The 22,699-nt window shown below is 42.9% G+C and overlaps 6 protein-coding genes across 9 annotated transcripts; 2 read left to right on the plus strand and 4 right to left on the minus strand.

Moving 5' to 3' along the window:
* Positions 1-11: 11 nt before the first annotated feature.
* On the plus strand, positions 12-1,163 carry LOC117899601 (translationally-controlled tumor protein homolog). Its single transcript, XM_034809724.1, has one exon. It carries the CDS (start codon positions 145-147, stop codon positions 661-663), a length of 519 nt encoding a protein of 172 aa, XP_034665615.1. The 5' UTR covers positions 12-144; the 3' UTR covers positions 664-1,163.
* A 1,066-nt stretch (positions 1,164-2,229) lies between these two features.
* Positions 2,230-4,579, minus strand: LOC117899600 (zinc transporter 7). The gene is made up of 4 exons (XM_034809723.1): positions 4,398-4,579; positions 3,966-4,165; positions 3,448-3,885; positions 2,230-3,383 (listed from the first exon to the last, which is right to left on the minus strand). Exons 2-4 carry the CDS (start codon positions 4,144-4,146, stop codon positions 2,884-2,886), a joined length of 1,119 nt encoding a protein of 372 aa, XP_034665614.1. The 5' UTR covers positions 4,147-4,165; positions 4,398-4,579; the 3' UTR covers positions 2,230-2,883.
* Positions 4,580-5,205: 626 nt separating this feature from the next.
* LOC117899281 (40S ribosomal protein S25) lies at positions 5,206-6,149 on the minus strand. Its single transcript, XM_034809186.1, has 3 exons — positions 6,055-6,149; positions 5,479-5,755; positions 5,206-5,407 (listed from the first exon to the last, which is right to left on the minus strand). The coding sequence occupies exons 1-3, from the start codon at positions 6,055-6,057 to the stop codon at positions 5,334-5,336; spliced, it is 354 nt and encodes a 117-aa protein (XP_034665077.1). The 5' UTR covers positions 6,058-6,149; the 3' UTR covers positions 5,206-5,333.
* Positions 6,150-6,161: 12 nt separating this feature from the next.
* Positions 6,162-7,562, plus strand: LOC117899278 (transcription factor Ouib). The gene is made up of 4 exons (XM_034809183.1): positions 6,162-6,365; positions 6,426-7,213; positions 7,277-7,348; positions 7,403-7,562. The coding sequence occupies exons 1-4, from the start codon at positions 6,249-6,251 to the stop codon at positions 7,539-7,541; spliced, it is 1,116 nt and encodes a 371-aa protein (XP_034665074.1). The 5' UTR covers positions 6,162-6,248; the 3' UTR covers positions 7,542-7,562.
* On the minus strand, positions 6,796-13,304 carry LOC117899276 (zinc finger and SCAN domain-containing protein 12). 4 transcript variants are annotated; one of them, XM_034809178.1, is made up of 6 exons: positions 10,278-10,327; positions 9,808-10,077; positions 9,106-9,421; positions 8,150-9,042; positions 7,759-8,085; positions 7,552-7,697 (listed from the first exon to the last, which is right to left on the minus strand). In XM_034809178.1, the coding sequence occupies exons 2-6, from the start codon at positions 10,062-10,064 to the stop codon at positions 7,577-7,579; spliced, it is 1,914 nt and encodes a 637-aa protein (XP_034665069.1). In that variant the 5' UTR covers positions 10,065-10,077; positions 10,278-10,327; the 3' UTR covers positions 7,552-7,576. The 4 variants fall into 4 exon arrangements, with proteins under 4 accessions (XP_034665071.1, XP_034665069.1, XP_034665068.1 ...); XM_034809180.1 differs by lacking the exons at positions 7,552-7,697; positions 7,759-8,085; positions 8,150-9,042; ... (1 more) ...; positions 9,808-10,077; positions 10,278-10,327 and adding exons at positions 6,796-6,844; positions 11,442-11,636; positions 11,697-12,502; positions 12,559-12,986; positions 13,045-13,304; XM_034809177.1 differs by lacking the exons at positions 9,106-9,421; positions 9,808-10,077; positions 10,278-10,327 and adding exons at positions 12,559-12,986; positions 13,045-13,299.
* Positions 13,305-15,519: 2,215 nt separating this feature from the next.
* On the minus strand, positions 15,520-22,348 carry LOC117899277 (F-box/WD repeat-containing protein 11). Its single transcript, XM_034809181.1, has 8 exons — positions 21,860-22,348; positions 19,864-20,086; positions 17,138-17,409; positions 16,893-17,072; positions 16,374-16,828; positions 16,130-16,319; positions 15,935-16,070; positions 15,520-15,842 (listed from the first exon to the last, which is right to left on the minus strand). The coding sequence occupies exons 1-8, from the start codon at positions 21,914-21,916 to the stop codon at positions 15,823-15,825; spliced, it is 1,533 nt and encodes a 510-aa protein (XP_034665072.1). The 5' UTR covers positions 21,917-22,348; the 3' UTR covers positions 15,520-15,822.
* Positions 22,349-22,699: the final 351 nt, after the last annotated feature.

The following is a 22,699-nucleotide window of genomic DNA, read 5'->3' on the forward strand; positions in this document are numbered from 1 at the left end:
TTTTTCCTCGCACATTCTTTTTTCTTCGAAATAGCGCGTGGCAAGTTTTGTTCCCGCCGTGTGGTCCCGGTTCGGTGCAGTATAATAGCAGATTCGCAAGGAATTTGAACGCCATCTTTTCGCCAGTCCAACACCAGCAAAACCATGAAAATCTACAAGGATATCATCACCGGGGACGAGATGTTCGCCGACACCTACAAAATGAAGCTGGTGGATGACGTTATCTACGAGGTGTATGGCAAGTTGATCAGCCGTAGCGGCGACGAAATTAAACTCGATGGTGCCAATGCATCTGCTGAGGAGGTCGATGAGGGCACGGAAACCGCCGTGGAGTCCGGTGTCGATGTGGTGCTGAACCATCGTCTGGTGGAATGCTTCGCTTTCGGCGACAAGAAGTCGTACACCCTCTACCTGAAGGATTACATGAAGAAGGTGTTGGCCAAGCTGGAGGAGAACTCGCCCGACCAGGTCGATGTCTTCAAGACCAACATGAACAAAGCCATGAAGGACATCTTGGGCCGCTTCAAGGAGCTGCAGTTCTTCACCGGCGAGTCCATGGACTGTGACGGCATGGTGTCCCTTGTTGAGTACCGCGAAATCGATGGCCAGAGCATTCCAGTGCTCATGTTCTTCAAGCACGGCCTCGAGGAGGAGAAGTGCTAAGCTCCGAGTGTGCGTGTCTAGCTGTTGTTTCTGCACGGGTTGGCGCGCAGCCCCGAAGACGACCACCTCAGGCCATAGCCACGGCCACAAAGAAGCAACGCCCCATGCTGCAGCAGACACACAGGAATGGGGTAACCAACACCGGCCCCACGCCCACCCCAACCAGAGGAACATACTCATGCATACCTTCTCTTTAAATTATCCGATAATTAGTTACAATTTTTGAAAGTCCTAAATTTATGTTATACTGCTGACGAATCCCTCTGTACCGAACGATGCGATTTTATTTGATTTATTGAGTACAACTAAATTTTCTAGAATTTTCATTTCAATGTTTATTGTTTAAATGCAGCAGAGCAGGCAAATTTGTGGTTGTAGCGAAATGCGAACCGGGAGAAAGGAACCAAAATACAGTAGCTAAAACTAAATAAGATCTGAAACAACAACTATTGTAATTTGATAACATGGTAAAATATGATATTTTGATAGCAACAACGCAATTTTGTGTGCATTTTCGTTTATGTTTCAAAACAAAAATCGATCAAGAGAGAAATACCGAAACAAAATGGAACATAAGTACTGAATTAAACGGAAACCATATACAACTGTAAATCAAAGCATGTCTGTACTTTTACGGGCGTCATTCTTTTTTCGGTGAATTTACAGCTATGAGTAGGTAGACGCCGCCAGCCGCCTGCATCTACATACCTGATGGGTGTGAGCGAGTACGAAGTTGGTTGGTGGAGGGAGGGGAAGGGAGTTTACCGCCATCTGAGTCACGCCGCGCCGGTCGGCTGGGAGTTTTTTTTTTTTTTTGGCCAACCGACATGTTATTGACCCTTGACAGTGATGTACAGAGACACACGCACACACACAATGGGGTGCAAATGTCATGCGCAGTGCCATTTGGCATTGATTACTATTTTTTGCACGTTGCAGTACGATTTGGCCTAGTTTCGCACGTTGCATTCGACATAACCTCATTCGGCCTCTGTTGCTGTTGCTGCGCCTGCTGTCGCTTATCATTTCGAACGAACAGAATGTATTATTCTAAAAATTTCAGCGTGAATATATTCATTTTTATCTGCGCGGAGAGGCAAACCCACACAAATGCCATTCGCATGGGTGCGAGTGTGCATGTGTGCGTAAAACGTGTCTACCTGTTGCCCGTCGCGTGAGAGCAAAGTACAGTGTGCACTCGCTTGAGTGGCAGCTGTAATGGAAATTGTTAATGAATTGCAGGGAAATTAAGTTTGTGATAATAGATTGATGAAATGTCTGGATTTTAAAATATTTTAATGGCAATTAATTGATATGTAGATTTTTTAATGTATTTTTTTATGTTAAAAACGGAGACTGTTGTTAGAATATTGATATACCATCAAAATGTTGCTCAAAGACCAACAATACTCTTCTGTAAAATTTAAATCTTATCTATCAATCATTTTCTTGCTTGGTTTTTAGATAAGTTTGAACGGTATTGACCTTGTTTAACAAGAAACATTGCCTATTAAAAATGATTTGATTATGGCCCCCAAGCACTGACAAATTGAAACACCAATTCCATTCGGTTTACGTATAAAAATGCTAATAACAAATTATATTTTATTTCGTTCATAATTTTGATGCTGCAAACTGTGACAGGAACAGTTAGTTGACTCAATTCGTAGTATCCCCCATTTACCACAGGGGATCGTGTTTGTGTTTTCTTTTGGAAATGTCAGTCAAACTACATAGATACTATTTGTAGGTAGGTAATGTATATGTATGCTTCTGGCTTTTGATCATGCTGATTTTAAAAACAAAGATATAAAAAAGAGACTATATAGATTTACTCTTGCACAGGTTCTTTCGCTTATATTACAATTACACTATGCTTCTAGATAACCGACAGCACCGGCTGCCCTTCTAAACACACACATTTTTTGTTATGTTTCGTTTTGTAATGCTTTCAGTATAAATGGAATGAATGCCGAACGCATTTTAGCTTCTCAACAAATAAGTTAACAAAATCCGAAAAAAATATTACTCATACAATTTGGGATTACACATTGCTGGAGGGGATTGTGGAAGGTATGTGGGTGTGCTGGCATCGCCAAGAGTAAGAACTAAAATTTGGATAAAAGAATTCATTATCATCTCGGTCGAACGAACTACACAAACATACAACACGCGCTGTTAAATATACATGTACAAGGGGCTAGATTATGTTCCGCTGCATCATACATAGTCGAGCTGTATGTAGATCTGTTTGACGCCCACAGACTCGAAGATCATCCTCGTATGCGTCACCACGTACTTGGGATCGACATTCTTGGATACCTCCAGCTTGAGGGCGCCCACATAGACATCGGAGCAGAGCGTCCAGAAGTGTGGCTCCTGCACGGCATAGACGCCGGCCAGGCCGGTTACCTTCTGGTAGCACTGCGGCAGTGACCGATCCAACCCTGATGGTTGTCGCTGCATCAATATCAATATCGACTCCTTGATCAGGCCCAGCACACTGAGCCCAATGAGCAGGGATATGAAAATCGAGCAAATTGGATCCGCAATCATCCAGCCGAACATTTGCATCAAAACCGCTGATATGATGACCCCCACCGAGCCGAGGGTGTCGGCCAGAATGTGCAGGAAGACGCCGCGCATAATCTGCGAATTGCTGCCACCCATGTCGCCGTGCGAGTGCCCGTGGCTGTCGTGGTCGTGCGAGTGGCCATGACCTACAAAAAAGAGCAACAATTTGAAGCTGCAATCGAAAGCGAGCCATTTGCGCGGCTAACTTACCATTATCCAAGGTGATGGCCTCGTGATTATGATTGCTGATTTCGTTGTGGCTGTGGGAGTGCCCGTGATTGGAGGCGCCACCGCCGTGGGAGTGGCCGTGTCCACCGCCGCCGCCGCCATGCGAGTGCCCATGACCACCGCCATGATTGAACGCATAAATGCCGACAAGGTTCACCAGCAGTCCCAGCACAGACACCACAAACAGACGCTCGTGCTTCACCTCTGGAGGCTCCAATAGCCGCTCTACGCCCTCGGACAATATGAAGAAGGCGATGAAGAGCAGGAACAGACTATTGACGAAACCCGCCAGCACTTCGGCACGCACATATCCATAGGAGAACTTGTCGTTTGCCTTCCACTTGGTTATAACCGAGGCAGCAAGACCGGCCAGGAGACCCGTGCAATCGAAGAACATGTGAAAGGAGTCCGAGATCAGACCTAGGCGATAAACAAGCAACGAGAGAGCATTGTAAAGCCTGAATAAGATAAACAACAATCTAAAGTTGAGGAGCACTCACCCAGGCTGTTTGTCAAAATGCCATAGAAGAGCTCAACGAAGGCGAAACTCAGATTGAGCAGCAGAAACAGAAACAAATTGCGTGAATTTCGATCCGAGAAAATGAGGCGCTTCCAGCTGTTTAGCTTCTCTTTGACCCGGTAGCCGAAGCTATTGCGGTCCTTGTGCGACAGCGGTATCATAATTGGGAATCGTGTAAATCTGCAAAGAAACCAAAAGCGAGAAATCCATAAAACACACGCATTACGCTGCTGTTATCAGGTCCGTCATTTGTTTGCATACGTGGTATAATCGCGGTGGCTTAGCCGTCACCGTTGCCGTCGCCTGCCTCCAGCTGGCGCTGGCTACGTCTGCTGCACACACTTGTTCTGGCCTGGCCCAAAAAAAGAATATCTGCGGCGTCGGCGGCAATTATTTTATTGTGCAAAATTACCTCACAACGCACGACGCTTCCTGCTACGTCGTCGAGCAGGTCGACGCTGGTCCTATTTGCACAGGTTGTCTGCTGCACACTGTTGCGCGTGGTATAATGTTTAAATAAACGACTTTAATTTAATACATCTTTAAGAAACGAGAAAACGGCAATCTGCTGTGTTGTCACAAAAATACGGGTAACCACATAAACAAATTCTGTGCTGTAACTTTTGCGTTCGCTGTGAATGGCAACAGCTTAAATTCATTATATTTTCTTCTCTGTAAAACTTTCTACGTCCGCGGCTGCGGTGAATGACAAATCAAAGTAAAATAATAACAAATTAAAAATTAGGATTTATAATAAATATAACTATATTGTTTATCGATGTTATGGGGCGAACACTTTTATCGAACTTATGTAGGATGTGCGATATCGATATCGCTGGTAAAATACAGCTAAAATACCATCTAATTGTCTGCTGGGTTTTGTCCACAACCGCTGCGAAAGGCCAAACACAACAGCTGTATGAAATTTAAATGTTTTTTTTTGTATAAATTAATAATTACATACTATGTAGAAACAAATAACTATCATCTTGAGTTAATATAACTTCATGAGTTCCAAGTATAGACACATGATGACGATAAATACGAAGAAATCTAGAAATATTCTTGTATTTAAAAACTATAAATATTCTGTCCACGAGATGAAATATTCGTTGGCTGCATTGCGGTACCCCGCAGGAGAGTTCTTCGGTGATAGAAGAGGCATCTTTAGATCCCACTAAGATAAACACTTAACAAAACAACAACAAACTCAAGCAAAATGTCCCTTACATTAATAAGAAAGCAAGTTTATTCAACATTTTACACACTGCAGAGTCCTAGTGCTCTCCCATACAATCAATTCATTGTAAAACGAATGCGACTATAAAAAATGCGTTGGTAAAACATTTTACGCCTCATCACCCTTGGTTGCACGTGTGTAGATCACCTGGGAATGATGTTGCACGACCTGCTTGATCAGACCTGTAAGCGAATAGAATATGGGATTAGTAAATGATTTGTTTGGAAAATGGTTATGTATGTAGACAACATACCCTTGTCGCGCAGCTCGATGAGAGCACGCTTGGCCAGAGATCCGCGGATCTTCAAACGCTCGGAGACCACCGAGGGGGTGATGAGCTTGTAGGCAGGCACCTCCTTGTACAGCTTCTCGTAGGTGGGCTTGTCGAACAGAACCTGGTTGTTCAACTTATCCCTAACCTTGCCCTTGGACCACTTCTTCTTCTTGGCCTTGCCGCCGCCGGAGCCCTCCTTCTTCTTCTGTGTCTTTTGCGGCTGCTTGGCCGACGACTTTGCGTCCTTCTTAGGCGGCTGCACAGAAAGAGAGACAAGAAAAGTTTACATTAATGTGGGTTCACTCAAAATAATATGCACTCCAGACATTTGTTGCCACAAGCAGCAGCACGTAGGGCTAGCAGCGCCGCCTGCTTTCGAGGTTAGGGCGTGCTTCTGTTTTTGCTTCACTATTTTACATTTTCCAGCCCACTGGTGGGCGGAATTCCATGGCACAGCACTCGGACAACAGTTCATTCATGTTTTTATTTCATTTGTCTGCCGTTTTCACACTAAATCTCGAGTATTTTTCTAAAAATCGGTAGCAGCGAACTCACCATCGTGAAAAGTCAATGCAGAAAGATGGAGGACGGAAATTGCCAGAGTTACCATCCCATCAAACAGGGTTGCATGCTCACTTTCGTGCTGGCAATCGATAGTTCGTGCAAAAGTGGCAACCCTGACTGGCCTATCTTTATTGCTCGCCAAACAAATGAATTTAAATAATTGTCCAATCAATTAATTGAACACAATGAACAAGTTCTGCCGCACTTGCGGCAAAACAATCGTCGCCGAGAACAGCCTGCTGATCTTCTCGCGGGAGGGTCGCCAGCTGCTGCACTGTGTGCGCACCATAGCCAATTGCTGGGTGAGTGGAAAGACTAACGTAAACAAAGGCCAACAACTAATGATGGATCAATCCTTGCAGCTGCAGAATATCCCTGAATTCCCGTGCTATATGTGCGAAGACTGCCAGAAGCTGCTCAAGAAGGTGTGCAGCTTCCGCAGGCGGTGTGCGAAAATTGAAGCATACCTCAAGAAACGAAAAGGCAAACTAACGCTGGGCGAAGGTCCAGCTTCGGTGTCGCTACAACTACCCGCTCAGCCAGTGGAAGCTGCCGATCCGTTGGGTATCGACGAGCTGTTGGGTGCCAGCGTCATCAAAGAGGAGGATGAGCAGAAGGACTATGAAGCCGACAAGTATCTGGAAAAACATCTCCAAGAGTGCAGCTACGAAGACGACCACGACCAGGCCGACGGATACTTACCGCTGCAAGCAGACTATGGAGAATTGCAGACTGAGGCAGCCCAAGCTACTGCCAAAGGCGACCCAGAAGCGACACCAGACTCAGAGTGCAACAAAACAAAAGGCAAAATCAAGACCAATAAGCAAACAATGCGCATGGGACGAAAACTCATACACGTGAAGGTGATTGACGACGCCAATCCCAAGCGGATTGTGGATCGTGATAGCCAAATCGCCAAGCCCTGTATCTGTGAGCACTGTGGCCGCCAGTTTCGGGACACCAGCAATCTGAATGTCCACCTGTTGCGGCACACAGGCACCAAGCCGTTCGAGTGCGAGATATGCCAGCAAAAGTGCTACACGCTGCACCTGCTGCGACGGCATCAGCTGAAGCATACCGAGGGACCCTACGCCTGCACCTTTTGCGGACTAAAGTACAGCACAAACAGCTCTCGGGTGCGACACGAACGGTGAGTAGGAGACAGAAAACCAAGTTGTTTACTTTCACTTCAATTGCCTTTGCCCTCTTGCAGCGAGGCATGCAAAAAAGGACGAGCGCCACAATCCAAGTGGGAGATAATCAAGAAGGGCGAACGCACTTTCCAGTGAGTCTCCAATGAGTTCTCAATTTATTGTTATTAATGTAACCTTTCCTTTAGCTGCGAAGTCTGTGATCTTTGGTTCCTGCGAGCCGGCAACTTTACGCAACACATTAAATCCGCCAGTCACATTGAAAACGAGCGCCGAAAGAAGCGAAAAACTAAAGCCACCGCGCAACAGTCAAGCATAAATACATGAAACAATGTTGTACATTGGGAAGAAGAATATTTCATTTATTCAATATCTACGGTTACACTCTCATGCACCTTTCGTAAATTCTCCTGATGCATTTTTGTGTTCTCATGCGTCTTTAAGTTTGTTTTGTACCGGAAATGAACATTACACAGTTCACACCTGCAAGGAAGAGTTATGTATTGAACCATAATTGGCAACTCGAAATGATCTATGTACATACCGATGTGGTCGCTCGCCCGAGTGTATAAGTTTGTGCGCTTTGAGTTTGGTGCGCTGATAGAAGCCCTTCAGACAGACATCGCATTGCAGTGGCCTCTCCTTGTGTACCCTTTCGTGCTGCTTCAGCATCGCTGGTGCATTGTAGCTCTTGTCACACAACTTGCACTTGAACGCGTTCGCCTCGGCATGGGATTTAACGTGCCAGGCTAGTGCGTACTTCGAGACATAACTCTTGTCGCACGTTTCGCAAAAGAAGCGCTGCGGTTGTTGCCGCTCCTTGGGCGTATTTTTACTCGAACTTTGTGATGATTTTACGCCATGTAATTTGCTAAAAAGAAATCCCAGCACATCTCAATCGGAACTTTGTGTTTCCACTTCAACTGACGACTTACCACTCGTGTGTGTGACGGGCGCCAGCATTTGTAAATGCATCGGGGCAGTGCCTGCATGCAAATGGCAGCTCCCCCTTGTGTCGGACGCGTATGTGAATGTTTCTCATGTAGGCATCGTAGAATTTCATTGGACACTCCGTGCACTGGTAGTTCTTTGTGCGTGTGTGTCGAAGCATGTGAATTTGCAAATTGTGAACCAAATGGAAGGCTGCGCCGCATTGATCGCACACATAGTTTGGCGGCTTTTCCCTCATCTTGGCCAGACGTTGTCGTTCACGCTCCCGCTTCAATTTGGCGTTCACCTTTCGTTTTGGCTGTGATTTTGCCTTCTTTGCCTTTGTTTGCTTCTTGTCCTGCTTATTGCCCTCTTCGCTATCCTCTTCAATGACGTCTTCCATGTAATTTTCCATTGCTTCTTCTATGGTCTCTTCCTCCTCTTCCTCGCCATATGCTTTTGATTTTCTGGCTGGCTTCTCGGGCGTGACTTTATCTTGACCAATTAATTCGATGACCAGCTCCTTGAGGATATCGGTGCCACGGGCAACGCTCAGTGGATCCGAGGGGTCTGCACCGATATCTTCCTCCAGGGGCTCCAGCATTTCGATATTCGTGCTAAGGTCGGCGCTCTGCGATGCCTTAGCATAATTTGCCTCGTCGTCCTCTTCCTTACAAATCATGCCAGCCATCGGCCATTCTATTGTTGCTTGCTCTGTTCCTTGATAATTCTCAGCCGAGTCCACCTCCACTTCGACTGCTGCTATGTCACACACAGGATTGCCCTGCGTTAGCTTCACCTCCGTACTGATGACCTTCTCGCGGAACTCAATCGCCGTGTTCAGTGCCGACTGACAATCCGGACACATGTAACGTGGTCCGCCCTCAATGCTGGTGAGCTGCGAGACATGAAAAGTATGTGAATACAAGTTTCTGCTGATTGGAATGCATATCCGACCTACCCAAACTCCGCAAATGACTTCGATGCGATACAGCAAAACGGCATTCTGCTTGATAAACACATCCTTGGCCGTGGAGTCAAACTGATAGTCCTGATAGCAGGCTCGACATTTCATTAATTGATTAACAGTTCCCTTATTGTCTTCGCCTGCCAGCGGATCATCATCTTCGAGAAACATGGAGTCAAGGGATTCATCTTCATCAATGGGCGGACTTTCACACGACGGGGCCGGTGGGTGTTCCGTTTGATAATTATCATAGCTGGTGCCAGCATCCGTTGTTTCATCGCTTATGTGGCTCGCCCTTTGCTCGCCGCTTCTACAATAAATAATCAACAATTTTATGTTTCATTCATAAATACAACGGAGAGGAGCAGTAATGGGATAACTGTACTGTGACATGCATGATAGAAACTACGGTAAGGTGGGATTTTCGGTGGTGCTACACACATTTTTATGACTTTTCCACAGAAAACTAAGCTGATACTGAGGTGCCTGACCCCCAATTTTGACAAGCTCCCCTTATGAAAAATACCACCACAACGCCAATGCAAGAATCCACTCGCTATGATATGGCTGTACCTTTTGTAGTGTGTATCATGCTGCCACGCACACACACACACACACACCATCACACACACACTGCTGTACTTAAATGCATTTTTCTTGCGGTCAAATTAATAGCTAAAGATAAAAAGTACTTACTCTGGCGGTTTTTTATCATTAAATATTAATAAACATTGCTCTGGAATGGCTTCGGGGCGCAGCCGAAGACGCCGCTTGCTATTCATACTATCAGCATAGTAAAAATCAGTCTTTTTAAAATGATTTTCGCAAATTCTTTGATTTGTGTATTCGATTTCCAGCGAATCAGCCCATACTTTTCTTTTTTTTTCATTAACTGGCATTCGAAACGTTTTCAGATTGGTTCTTTTTCGACAGGCACCGCAGTAGCTCGACATTTTAATATATTTTCTCTAAAAAATAAAACACACAAAGCATTTGTAAATACACGCATGGGTTAATTGCAATACAGGCAAACAAACACTCACACACGCACACACAAGCGCAAGAGTAATAGAACCACTTCAATTGCAAGTGCATGTGTATGCTAATGTTAGTGCCTGCAGCAGCCAAAATAAACAAATAAAGGTAGCTTGAATCATTTTCCTTACCTTTTACAGGTATTATACCATGAACTTTGCAAATAAAATGTAAACTTTTAATTATACCATGAACAGTATGACCACGTATTTGTCTATAAAATATACCGCCTGACCCTCAGAAATATACTAAAATATACCTTCTCACTTTCAAAATATACCGCAAAGATACCGTCCATCTTAAAACATTTTCCTTGATCTTGCTTTTCTATTTAATATTACTAGCTAGTTAAGAGTTCTCACCTCTAAAACTTTAACTTTATCTAATTCATCAATCAATTTTCAACAAGATTGACTAATTTCCATTACTTATTTTTATTGGATTGATTGCAAAAAAGAGGTAAAAACTAAAAAGGCCAACAAAAAAAAAATCATTCAAAGTTACGTCGTCGGCAAAGCAATGTTACGTATTTGACAACTTGATGCTTGTCAGCCGTTGGTATGGTATGTTATTTGTCCTTTGTATTAGCCTATTTTCAGTAATAAATATTAAAATTCACTTTTCCAAACTGCTCTATATATGTATAACAAGGGCAAGTCATTGAAAGAATATTTACACTACAAGCAATGGCATAAATATTTCTGCATTTTTATTGATTTACTTATTAATATTTGCAATAAAAATAAACTTGTTCTTCATATTAATATACATATGTATGTATAACTTTTTCCCTTCTCCAACATTTATGGAATATTTCATGGTCATACGGTAGCTGAAGATCCAATGGGAATCCATGGAAGAGGAGGATGGGAAAGGCGAATAGGGAGAAGAGTATTAAGGCTGTCTGAATTGCCACCTGTTGCACCACACAGGTCGAAACGGGAGGCGATCAATAGCATAAATCGATGTCCATTCTAGTCTGTATAAACTTGCACACTATTCTTCGCCTTCTCTAGATTATCCTGGTGCATTTTGGTGTTTGCATGTACCTTTAAGTTTGTTTTATACCGGAAATTAACATTACAAATTTCACACCTGCAACAAAAATGGGAGAGAAAATCATTTACTTTCAAATAATGTAGAGGAAACTACACTCCTACCTATGGGGTCGCTCTCCAGTGTGTATAAGTTCATGATCTTTGAGCTTGCAGCGCTGATAGAAGCCCTTTAAGCAGACATCGCACTGCAGCGGCTTCTCCTGGTGGGTCAATTCGTGGCGCCTCAGCTTCGCTGGCTCGGAATAGCTCTTGTCGCACTGCTGGCACTTGAATGCGTTCGCATCTTCATGCGATTTAACGTGCCAGGCTAAAGCGTATTTCGAAATATAGCTCTTATCGCAAAGTTGGCAAAAATGTCTCGTTGGAGCTCGTTTCTTTGGCGCGGAATTGATCCGATTCCATTTTTGTCGTGGAGCTGCCCAATGTACTTTCCTGAAATGAAACCCATATCTTAAACGCTGCTACGAATTTTATATTTCAATTGCAACTTACCCTTCGTGCAGCTGACGCTTTCCCGCATATGCAAATCTTTCCGGGCAATATCGGCAGACGTAGGGAAGCTCGCCCTTGTGTCGGACGCGTATGTGAATGTTCCTCATGTAGGCATCGTAGAATGTCATTGGGCATTCAGGACAATGGAAGTTCTTTGTGCGCGTGTGCCGAAGCATATGAATCTGCAAATTGTGGGTCATGCGGAAGACCTGCCCGCATTGATCACACACGTGGGATGGGGGCTTTTTTCTGAGCTGAGCGCGGCGTATACGATTTCGCTCTATCTGCGATTTGGGGTTAGCCTGTCGTGTTGGCCGAATCGTTGTTTTTTTGTGCTGTTCTTTTGCCTTTGCCTTTGCCGGTTTCGCTGCAGGTGTTTCCTTCTTTGAGCGTTCCGTTTTGGGTTTATCATTACCTGTGAATTCGCTGATCAGTTCATCAAGGATTTTGGCTCCACGTGCAACGCTGAGTGGATCTGCTGGGGCCTTGTTGGCATCTTCCTCGATTGACTCTAATATTTCTATTTTATCTATCTTATTGGGGCTTTCGATGGGGCTATACGAATCATCCAAAATGTCATGTTCGCCGTCGTCTTCTGCCATACCAATCGGTGACCACTCGGCTACAGAATTTCCTAGAGGCTCCTCTGGCTCTGTGGTGACCAACTCTGGTTTATCACACACGGGCATGCCCTGAGTTAGCATCACCTCTGTGCTGATGACCCTTTCACGGAAATCAATCGCCGTATTCAGGCACAGCACACAATCCGGGCAAATGTAACGTGGTCCGCCCTCGATGTTACTGAGCTGTGGAATATCAAAATTTATTTCAATTCTAATCGCTGAATGCACATCAGACCTACCCAAACTCCGCAAATAACTTCGATGCGAAAAAGCAAAACGCTGTTGGTGTTGTCGAAAGGATCTTCGCAACCCGCATCTAACTCAAAGTCCCGATAGCATGTACGACACTTAATGAACTGCGTCTTCAGATATGCTTGCTTTGCATCACCTGAGAGCGGGTCATCTTCGTCCACGAAAGAATTAATTTCAATTTTTGGCGGAGTGACGAAGGCCGGGGCCGATGCGATTCCAGTATTATATCGGACATAGCTAGGAGTAGGTTCAATGTCATCCGGTTTCACCTCGGCATCCGCCAGAAGCTCGGCCACCAGTTTCTGGTTCTCTCGCTTCTGGTTGCGTTCCTTGCGTGCCTTTTCAGACATGCTTTCACTTTCGAGTTGTATGCAAGGCACTGCGCCTGGCCGCAATGTGCGCTTCTTCGCCAATCCTGATAATTGTGAATGAATTGTAATATATTGTCTCATTAAAATATTTTTAGAACTAACCCAATTCGAACTTGAGAGCGCCCACAATATCGTCGTCTTTGAAATGTTTCATGCAAACGCTGGCATTCTTCATATTCAGGGCGTCTTTATTGCCGCAAAATGAGAGCCACTGTTTGGCTAAATCAGCGTTTTTCGGAAACTTAAAGAAACATAATTGTGAATTTTTATCAGAGGCCGTTTTGGCACTATTGCAATTAAGCACTGCGCATCTCATTTTTGGCCAAAAACACTATTTTATTCCACAATTTATCAACTTAAAACATTACTAGGGCTGGGAGAAAATCGATAGCGCCGTCGATACTATCGACGCTTGAAAAAATTGACAACCATCGATTGGACAGGTCGAGAAAAAAGAAAAAATTACTGACGGGAGCCTTTTGAGACGAATCTCTTTAGTTTTATTTTTTTCTTTATCTCTACTGAATGTATGAAATACATGAACTATTATTTTTTTCTTACATTTTGATTGTTGAGGTTTTTAAATTTTCGGGGCCACTATCGATGCTTTTCCCAGCCCTAGTGTGACCTCAAAAAAATACATTTTCATTTTTTAAATATACCATAAATATACCGCACCTTATATATAATTTTCCTCGATTTTGATATTCTGATTAATATTAATAGCTAGTTAGGCTGCTCAGCACATAAACTATAATTTTATTGGAATGATGAATCAATTCTGCATAAGTTTGGCTACTATTCATGACACTCTTTTATTGAATTGCTTACAAAATAAGAATCAAACTTAAAAGGTCAAATCGAAAAAGCATAAACGTTGCCAGACTGTTACCAAAAGTAATAGATGGCATGTATTTTACATCATGGTTCGCCCTCACTGAGAAAAGCGTTCACTTCTCGAAGCTCCAGATACAGTTAGTTTCAATTGGCGCGACATACATATCTCCTCGAAACATTTTTCGGCAAGAGAGGGTCTGCGCGGAGATAAGTCGCTAAGGTACGAAGTTCTGCTTCTGTAAGTGATCACCAAAACTTAATAAAAGAGTACAACACTTTTATACACTTTGTTTTTATTTCTAATTGTCTGTAACCTAGTATGCCCATTCGCGCAATACGCAGTTGCTCTGCCATCGTATAACAAGCTGCATTCCATACACTAAACAGTTTTACAAATATTTTGGAGTATGTTTCATATTTCAATCAACTTTTTGTTTTGTTTTTTGTTTTTGTTTGCTTTTTGTAGTAAAACTTTATGTACATACATTAGTTAACGCGGAAGCAGCGATCGTGAGTGATCAGATCAAGGATCAAGCATTGGAACTTAACCTACAAATAGCAAAACGTAAAGTAAAAGTAATTATCGATCACACTCAACGATACATGTATGCATGTGTATGCAGATAGATAGATATTCATATTTGTATATTTAGTATATAGTTTATAGTGTAGTGTATATTGATGAAAACGACCTGGAAATTTTCTATTCTCTACATACATCAGTATATTGCTATAATCTATAGTTATCATATATATCAATCAATGAATCGGTTATATATATTGCATAATAATCGAATTAATTTTTTCGCTCACATATCGCTCGTGTATTCCATAGAAGACAGAGACGACTCTTGCTTTCCTTCATACAAAGAGTTTAAATTATGTTTATATATTGTTGGAGTAAACTTAGATTACAATATTTGCCAATGGAGTACTGAGCTTAACTTTAACTTTACATTTAACACAAACATTAGGCAATAGGCATACATAAATAAATTGTTTACTTTTTTTTAAGTCACAAATGTGCATTGCGAATAAAACCAAAACGCATGCTCTGCCAATTTTAAATTCAAATTCCATATAAAAATTAAAATGAAGCGACACTAACTAACATTAGACTAAGGACTAATTTCCTCTGTTCGGTCTGCAGATTCCAATCTGTGCATCAAATACCCATCGAGTGCACAGTTTTCCAATTTCCTTAAGGCCGTTCCGTATTTCGCGCGTGTGCTCGTGGGCTAATAGTCTAGCTGCCAGAGCTCAATGCAATGCATGGTATTATGTGTATTTGAGCTAAATAAACACTTAAATTAAGCACTAATCTGTATGCTGCAGTTGCAAACCGATCCAGTGCACAATATATGTATCTTTTATGTATAAAGACTGACCCGCAAATGTGTCTTACAGCGCCAATAACTCTATTTCTGTTTCCATGTTACATTCGTACACTACAAACCTAACAGCCAGTTTTGCAAAAATATCTTTCATATATGTATGTATATATATATAAATATTTGTATGTATTTTGTATACTCCTTTTGGATTTATTGTGGTTGCTTTATTTTTTTTTATTTTTTTATTGTTTCCTTTTTTTGATTTTATAACTTCATTTTAATTCATATTATGCGTGTGTGTGTTGTGGTGTGTGGTTTTTGCATGGATGCAAATAGACTTTCGGAGATCGCTGTATTTTGGGTAATTTTCAGCAAGGTTTAGTTCAAATAGACACGAGATTGAGTACTCTCCATGCTGTACGCTTTTGTTTTGTTTTTGCTGTTTAATTGCTGGCTAATTATCATTCATTCATTCATCGTAATCATCAAAGTTTTCAATATCTATGTCGTATTCATAATTCTCCAAATCTATATCGGGATCGGAATCGGTGTCCGAGTCTATATCGCCGGCATCTCTATTCCAACGATTTCTTCTTCTCGCATTCAAATGCATCTCCTCATCAGTATCATAACCCTCATACTCGTCCCCGTCGTCATCATCGCTCGAGGAAAGTAGATGATCCTCGCGCCAATGCCGGTTAACATACTGTTAATGTTCCATAAGGGCCGCTGCAAAACAGCAAACCAGCAACAGCAAGAAAAAAACACAAAGAGATTTTGTTATGCATAATTCAAGAGATCAAATGAGGTGAAAGTCTTACGTGACGGCGTGCGGCCGGTCTTATTCTCATTGGGTGTGAAGTTTAGAAAGTCCCAAATCAAAATTGTATCATCGTGTGAGCTGCTGACAATTTGAAACTCGTCGAATTGTAACCGAAAGACGCGACCAGTGTGTTCCTACAAGGTTTCAATATAGGCTTACAATGTTGCACAATGTCTTATGACTTCGAACTTACCACAAGTGTGTTTAGACAAAGAGTGTTGGAGGCAGCTCGTGGATCCAGTGCAGCCACCAGATCCCAGACCTTAATCTTTCCATCGTAGGCACCGCTGACAATGCGTTTCGTATCGAAACGAATGCAACGTACAAGCTCCTCGTGGCCCTCCAGGACACGCAGGCAAGCGCCGCATTCAATGTCCCAGAGTCTGCGAGACAATAATGAGTAAGGGAATGCTTAGGGTAAGTCTAACATCTCTCACCTAATGGAATTATCTGAGCTGCCGCTGACAACCAAACGATCTCTATATTGCAGGCAGGCAATGCCACGCTTGTGGCCATTCAAAGTGCGCACGAACTCACAGCTGGAGGTGGACCAAACCTTAATGGTGCGATCCCCGCTCGCTGACACAATGTACTTCTCATCAAAGTCCACCACATTGACGGCTGCCCGATGGCCGACGAGTACACGACGCAATGTTATCTCGCTGGGTGAGGTCATGTCCCACACGGCAATGGATCGATCCTTGGAGCAAGTCACCATCATGCCATTGTTGAAACGCAAATGTAGCACCGCTTCGCAATGATGAATGAGTGTATTGACCATATCGCCAGTGTTGACATCCCAAACGCGCACCGTCGAATCGCTGGAGCCACTGATGATCACCTTGTCATCATACTGTAGGCATAGCACCGATCCAGTGTGTCCTGTGAGGGTCTAAAGGAGTGGAGAAAGTTGCGATGAGTCACAAAGGGTAGGAGAAAGGTGATTAGATCTTTACCTTGACGCACTGCAGATCCGTGCGATCCCAGATCTTAATGGTGTTATCCCTTAGGCCGGACACAATCTTTCCATCATCGTACTGCAGGCAATAGACACCCTTGGAGTTCTCGGAACGACAATTGATTCGTCGCAGCATGTGACGACCAGTTCTCCAGTTATTCTCAATGCTGTCAATGTCCTGTAGGCAATGCACAAAGCGCATAAGATTAGCTAGAAGCCGCAAGTGCTGCTGGCACAACTTACATTCATTATTTTGGGGAACAACTCGCGATGGAATGAGTGCGGCCTTTGGGTCTGCCCGGGTCGTGGCTTGAACAGATACTGCATCCAATTGCGTCGCTCAGCCAGGCCACGCCACAACGAATCCGTGCGGACCTTCCGCTCGATGAGCTTCTTCCACAACATACCCTCGGATATGACGCGCAGCCATTCCTTGCAGACCAACTCGGCCGATTTGAGCGATTCGGCATCCACATACGATAAAATATTTTCGGCAATGTGATCCAGACCCTTGACTGTAAATAAGGAACGGATGAATGATTAATGTTTGCTTGGCAAAAAGGTGTACATAGATTTATTTAGCCCCCATTTTAGTCAGCTCTAATTAAGTTACAACTTATCTGTGACAGATCTGATCTCTGATGTGCTGCAGCTGAACGAGATGATGCAATGGGTTATGGAACAGGCACTCTGCTTGCCTGCTGCCCACCCACGCACACATCAGCCAGCAAGCAAGCAACTACCATCATTGACATACAAGACACAAAATGATGCACCTAACGGCATTAAAATGCACTTAGTGCAGGGAGTGGCGGAGGCGCAACCAATGGAGCGACATATTTACATGTGTCATGTGCACACACACGTTGCAAGGAGCGTCGGCGGCTCGCACTCCTCACAGCTCACTCTCCATGCTCATGGGTGGGTGGCTGGCTTGGTTTATATGTCGCCCAGACACATCTGCTGCATTGACAACCCAACCAGCAGGGCTGGGGGCCAGAGTCTGAAGTGCATATTCGCTGTTCGCTGCATTTGCCAAACACAATTAAAAATGTGCATAACTCGTAGCGATGGGTGCGCGCTCTATGGGTGTCGTGTTGGGTCGGCTCTGGTCTGGTCTGGCCTGGTCTGGAGGGGGCTTTGCGACAATTTGGCTCAAGTTGTTTGGCCGTCGTTAGCGTCGCCGTCTAACGGTCTTGAGAGCGTCTCTCTGTCGGTTCGCTCCTGATGTACGTGTGTGTCTGTCTGTATGCCTGCCTGGTTAGCTGCCTTTGAAGTGCATTACAATGTAAATAAAGAAGACAATGTTGCATATTTGCAACTCTTTCCTTGCCGCCTTGTCGTCATCCATGCACAAGGAGGACAGGAAACATTCAACGACTTCCTCAAAGAACTTTTGCCATGATTATGCAGGCGGTGAAAGGGCTACCCTAGAAAAGAAAGCTGTCCATGCAACGATAACATGCCACTTGCTGCATGCCCCGGCTGCATGGGATTTTCACGCAGCAGCAGCAGCCCCCTTCGCAATTTTTAATCGATAAAATGGATGCGTTCCACAGGAAGAAACCCGACAAAACGATGCTGTCCCTGCTGAGCGGTCACCTGACACGGCAGGATATACATATGTATTTATGTATTTGCCGGATGCATTTACATTGCTTTACATTTCCCTACATTTTTATACGCTACGAGGGAACAGAGGGCCATGTGCACAGCTTTTTGTTGACTTTATTAAGCATCAATATGTACATATGGGCATATAAGTGCAGTATATATAAGTCTGTATATACATATTTATTTATATTCCCCCCCTCTGTCACATAATCCACTAAAAATAGCTATTTGAAACCTGTTTATCAAACTGCAACTGCAACTGCAAACTGCCACCCAATACTATTATAATTGTCATTAGTTAAACATTATTATCCGGCCAATAAAAGCACAAAATCGATTCTCATTTTCTTATGAATAATATATAAGTTTTGCTCCCGGTTTCGTTTTGTTTTTGTTCCGGTAAAGCGCGTTTAATGGAAGCAACGACCTTTCAGTCAACAGCAAACTTCACCCTGGACTCCCCCAACTCCTCTCATCTCACTCTCTCTCGCTCAGCTGCAAAGGCATGCCCCGGCAACAAAAGCAGGCGGCAGCAGGCAGCAACAATCGGGTTCAGTGATAGGGAGAAGAGAAAGCACAAGGGGGACAAGGGAGCCCCGATGCCCACCCGTAGAGTGAGAGAGAGAGAGGGAAGTGGGAATGAATTCGAGTTGAGTTCTGTTCGGGGTTTACCTTTCATGTTGTTCAACTTTGTTCCTACAATTTATACGCTAACTGCCCGAGTATTACGATTCTTCTAGAAAACGGAAATGCTATGTCCCAAATGCCCATGGTAACAGTGCAGCAAATAGGCAAATTTCTGGTGTAAAAAGATTTAAATATTACAAATTGAAATCTTCGCTTCATGCCACTTTTTGCTGCTTTTATCTACATAATTTAGTCAAATTTCGGCACAGTTAGGGCATCCTAAAGCTTCTATTATAACAGAAATAATTTTACATGGCGTGTCACATGACTTAGCTGCAAGCTTTTCCGATTGCTAAGGATACACTCGTAGTTCTGGCAGCTTTGGATCAATTTAAAATAAGAAAATTCTGCAATCTCTGGGCTGCTGTTATCTCTGGCGCCCGCTTATCAGGCATTTGACTTAGCCACCTTTTTTTTGGCATCTGGGGTGTATTGACCCCCCAAAACAAATTAAAAATAAATCAAAAATTGCTCATAGATTTACTTGTATGATGAATAGTTGGTGTTCCCTCGCAAAGCCCATCAAACGCCTAATTGCTAAGGAAGATTTTATCTGCGTTTCCCAGAAGTAGTTTCAATTCAATCATTCTACAATCACTTATCAGGTGAAAGCAATTATGTGCGCTCCCACCTCCCCATCTCTGCCCGTTACTGGGTTGGATACTCACTTGGTAGCAATGTGATAAAGTCCCGCTGTAGCATTGGCTTCAGATACGCATTGATCTGTCCGTGTTGATAGTGGCACATGCGTGATAGCAGCTGCTCAACAAAGTCCACCTGACCCGACTCGCTCCACTGTGTGAAATATTGAAAGCAGAGTTCCCGCTCTGTCTGATATGTGGGCGATGAGTCTTTCTTGCGCACCGGGTCGTACAGCATTGTTGTGGTGAACTGTACACGGAGAGGAAGAGGGAGAGACAGAGAAGAAGGAAATTAATTATGAAATTACATTTGCTTGAATGTGATGTGATATGATATGATATGAAACTTTCTTGCAATGGCGATGTCAAGGGGCGACACATAAAAACTGAAAAACTCCCCTCACCGCTGTGAAGTTGTGCAACATTTCTGAGATTTTTATTTCGTGTTTTTTTCCATTTTTGTGACTGTTTTGACTGAGCCAACCAATGCGGACGACCCCAAGTTGGGGCTTACAATTAGGCAATTAGTTTGGAGCTTGTGGAGTTTCTTTCTTTTTCGTAATCTTTTACTTTGTTTTTTGTTTTTCTTTTTGTTTTTATTTTTGGGGCTACGAAAGAGTTTGCAAAACGTAAATGGCAAAAAGTCAGGCTGGCTGGACAACGCAGCCGCAAATCATTCACACATCATAGATATTTATTTATCTAAATGTTTATGAGGAACTTCTCTAAATATAGTTGAATTTTAAGACGTCAACACACGCAGATTTCATTCAATTTTTTGTGGGCGAAAAATCTGTGTTAAAGATCTTCCTTCCCCCCCTCAAACAAATTGCCTAAACAAATCGGACAAGTGTGTGTGAGTGATTTGGATAATTAAGTTAACTGCAATGTCAGCAATTATAAAACCTTGCCTATGCTATATACGAGTAGTGTATATGATGTACATACATATACATATATGTATTCGCTTTTGCCTTAATTTAATTGCAATATTAAAGCTTGTGTTTGCTTTAGTTGTTTGCCTTATGCTTGAAAGTTTTTTAAGCTTAAATGTTGGGAGTTGACTTTTGTTTAAGTTTGAGACTTGATGGAGTGTCTATTTGCTGCCTTGATAAAGTGGGTTAAAGGCAAGGATGCTCGCACACCTGCCACGAAAAATAGTTAGCCTGATGTCTGTGTGGCATCATTAAATTAATTACCTCCGCAGATTCCACCTTGATTTCGACTTAAAGCCCAGATGACTCAGGCAAAAGCGTTTATTGCAAATGGAAACCACAATTTTTTTGACACAGGTAAATGTACAATACAACATAATATATAATGTACATACATATACATATAATGTTTTTGCGTTAACTGACCTTCAGTACAAAGCCTACCTATCGCACTTACTCAAGATCTCTATATTGGATGCCATGAATGAATGTTTGTGTACTTTGAGTATTTTTTAATATTAATTGTGTAAACAAACTTGAACGCAACAAGGCCAATAAACTAAATCTGAAATCTGGTTAGGCCTGCGACACCATTCCATCACCTGAGCAGATCGGAAATCGGACAAGAACAAAAAATGAAAGAGAGATGGTAAGGCAGCCGCTGCCGCTGGTGCTGCTGCTGCTGCGGCGGATGATGATGATGGTGACGCTGAATAATTGGGCGAGCGAACTCTCCCGTATGAGGCTGAAAAGTTTAAGGTTAGCACATTTAAAAGAAAAGCAAAGCAAAAACCGACAATGTCTGAATTTAATAGAGTGCACGAGTGCAAAATCTTCTGTAGTATATACGAAAATAAAGCACAAACACACACACTCTGGCATTTAGAGAAGCATATGCATACATACATATACATTTGTATGTACGTTTGGCGCTGTGTGTATGTGGAGGCGACACCTTGAGTTGAGCATTATGTGCATAAATGTGTGTTGGATTGGGGGAAGGGAGAGAGAGAGCATTGCATATATGGGAAATCGTTGCCTATATCGATGGCGCTTACTTAATCCATAGTACTTTCGGGTCTACTTACAGCTTGGGCATTGGAGTTGGTCTCATCCATTATTTTGTCCGTGTCCATTTTCATCATTGTGTTGTTGTGTTTGTTGTATTTATAAGTTACTGGCTGTTTGGGTTTGGTTTTCTCTTGCACACACTCACTCCCGCGATTATGCACAATTGCTTGTTTGCTATTGCTTTTACTTCTACGTTTAACGCGTGAGCCAAATAAATATGTAAATTTAATTTAGGTTTTTTAATTGCTTTTTTTTTTTGATTTCTTGACAGAAAAATTACAATTCCCTCGTCTCGCTGTAAGTATGACCACAAGTTGGAACCGCGTAAATGACAAAATTCACATCACTAAGACATTTTATGATTCTCGCTGCAAGTCATTCATTACGGTTGCGTTTTGTTACTGCTTCTGCGGCCGCCATTTAACGGTTGACCTCTGCATTTTATGGTAGCAAAGCCGTTGTAAACCGTGCTTTGTCCAGCAAGGCCTGATTTAATTTTATTAACTTAACACTTCATTTAAAATATTTTTCCTTTCGTTTCCAAAGTGACTGCTGCCTAGTGTGACCGCGGATTTATCGATACCGCCTGACTTGCGGAGGTATACCGAAATATACCTTTTTGTGTTTATCAAATACCGTAAATATACCGAGGAGAGACGAACTTAGCCCACTTAACACCCCTTCAATTTAAGCAGTGGAGCACCTTAACTGAATTGATTAATAAAATGAATTAAGTATACCACTATATGCTGATATACAGATTCCATTTTGGCGTCAATACATCCAGAAAAGCATATAAAATACGCTATGCATTCACCCGCCGATGACTGTGCACTATCGATTGATGTTTTTTTTTT

The sequence above is a fragment of the Drosophila subobscura genome, chromosome O (genome assembly GCF_008121235.1).
Source record: "Drosophila subobscura isolate 14011-0131.10 chromosome O, UCBerk_Dsub_1.0, whole genome shotgun sequence".
NCBI classification, from domain to species: Eukaryota; Metazoa; Arthropoda; class Insecta; order Diptera; family Drosophilidae; genus Drosophila; species Drosophila subobscura.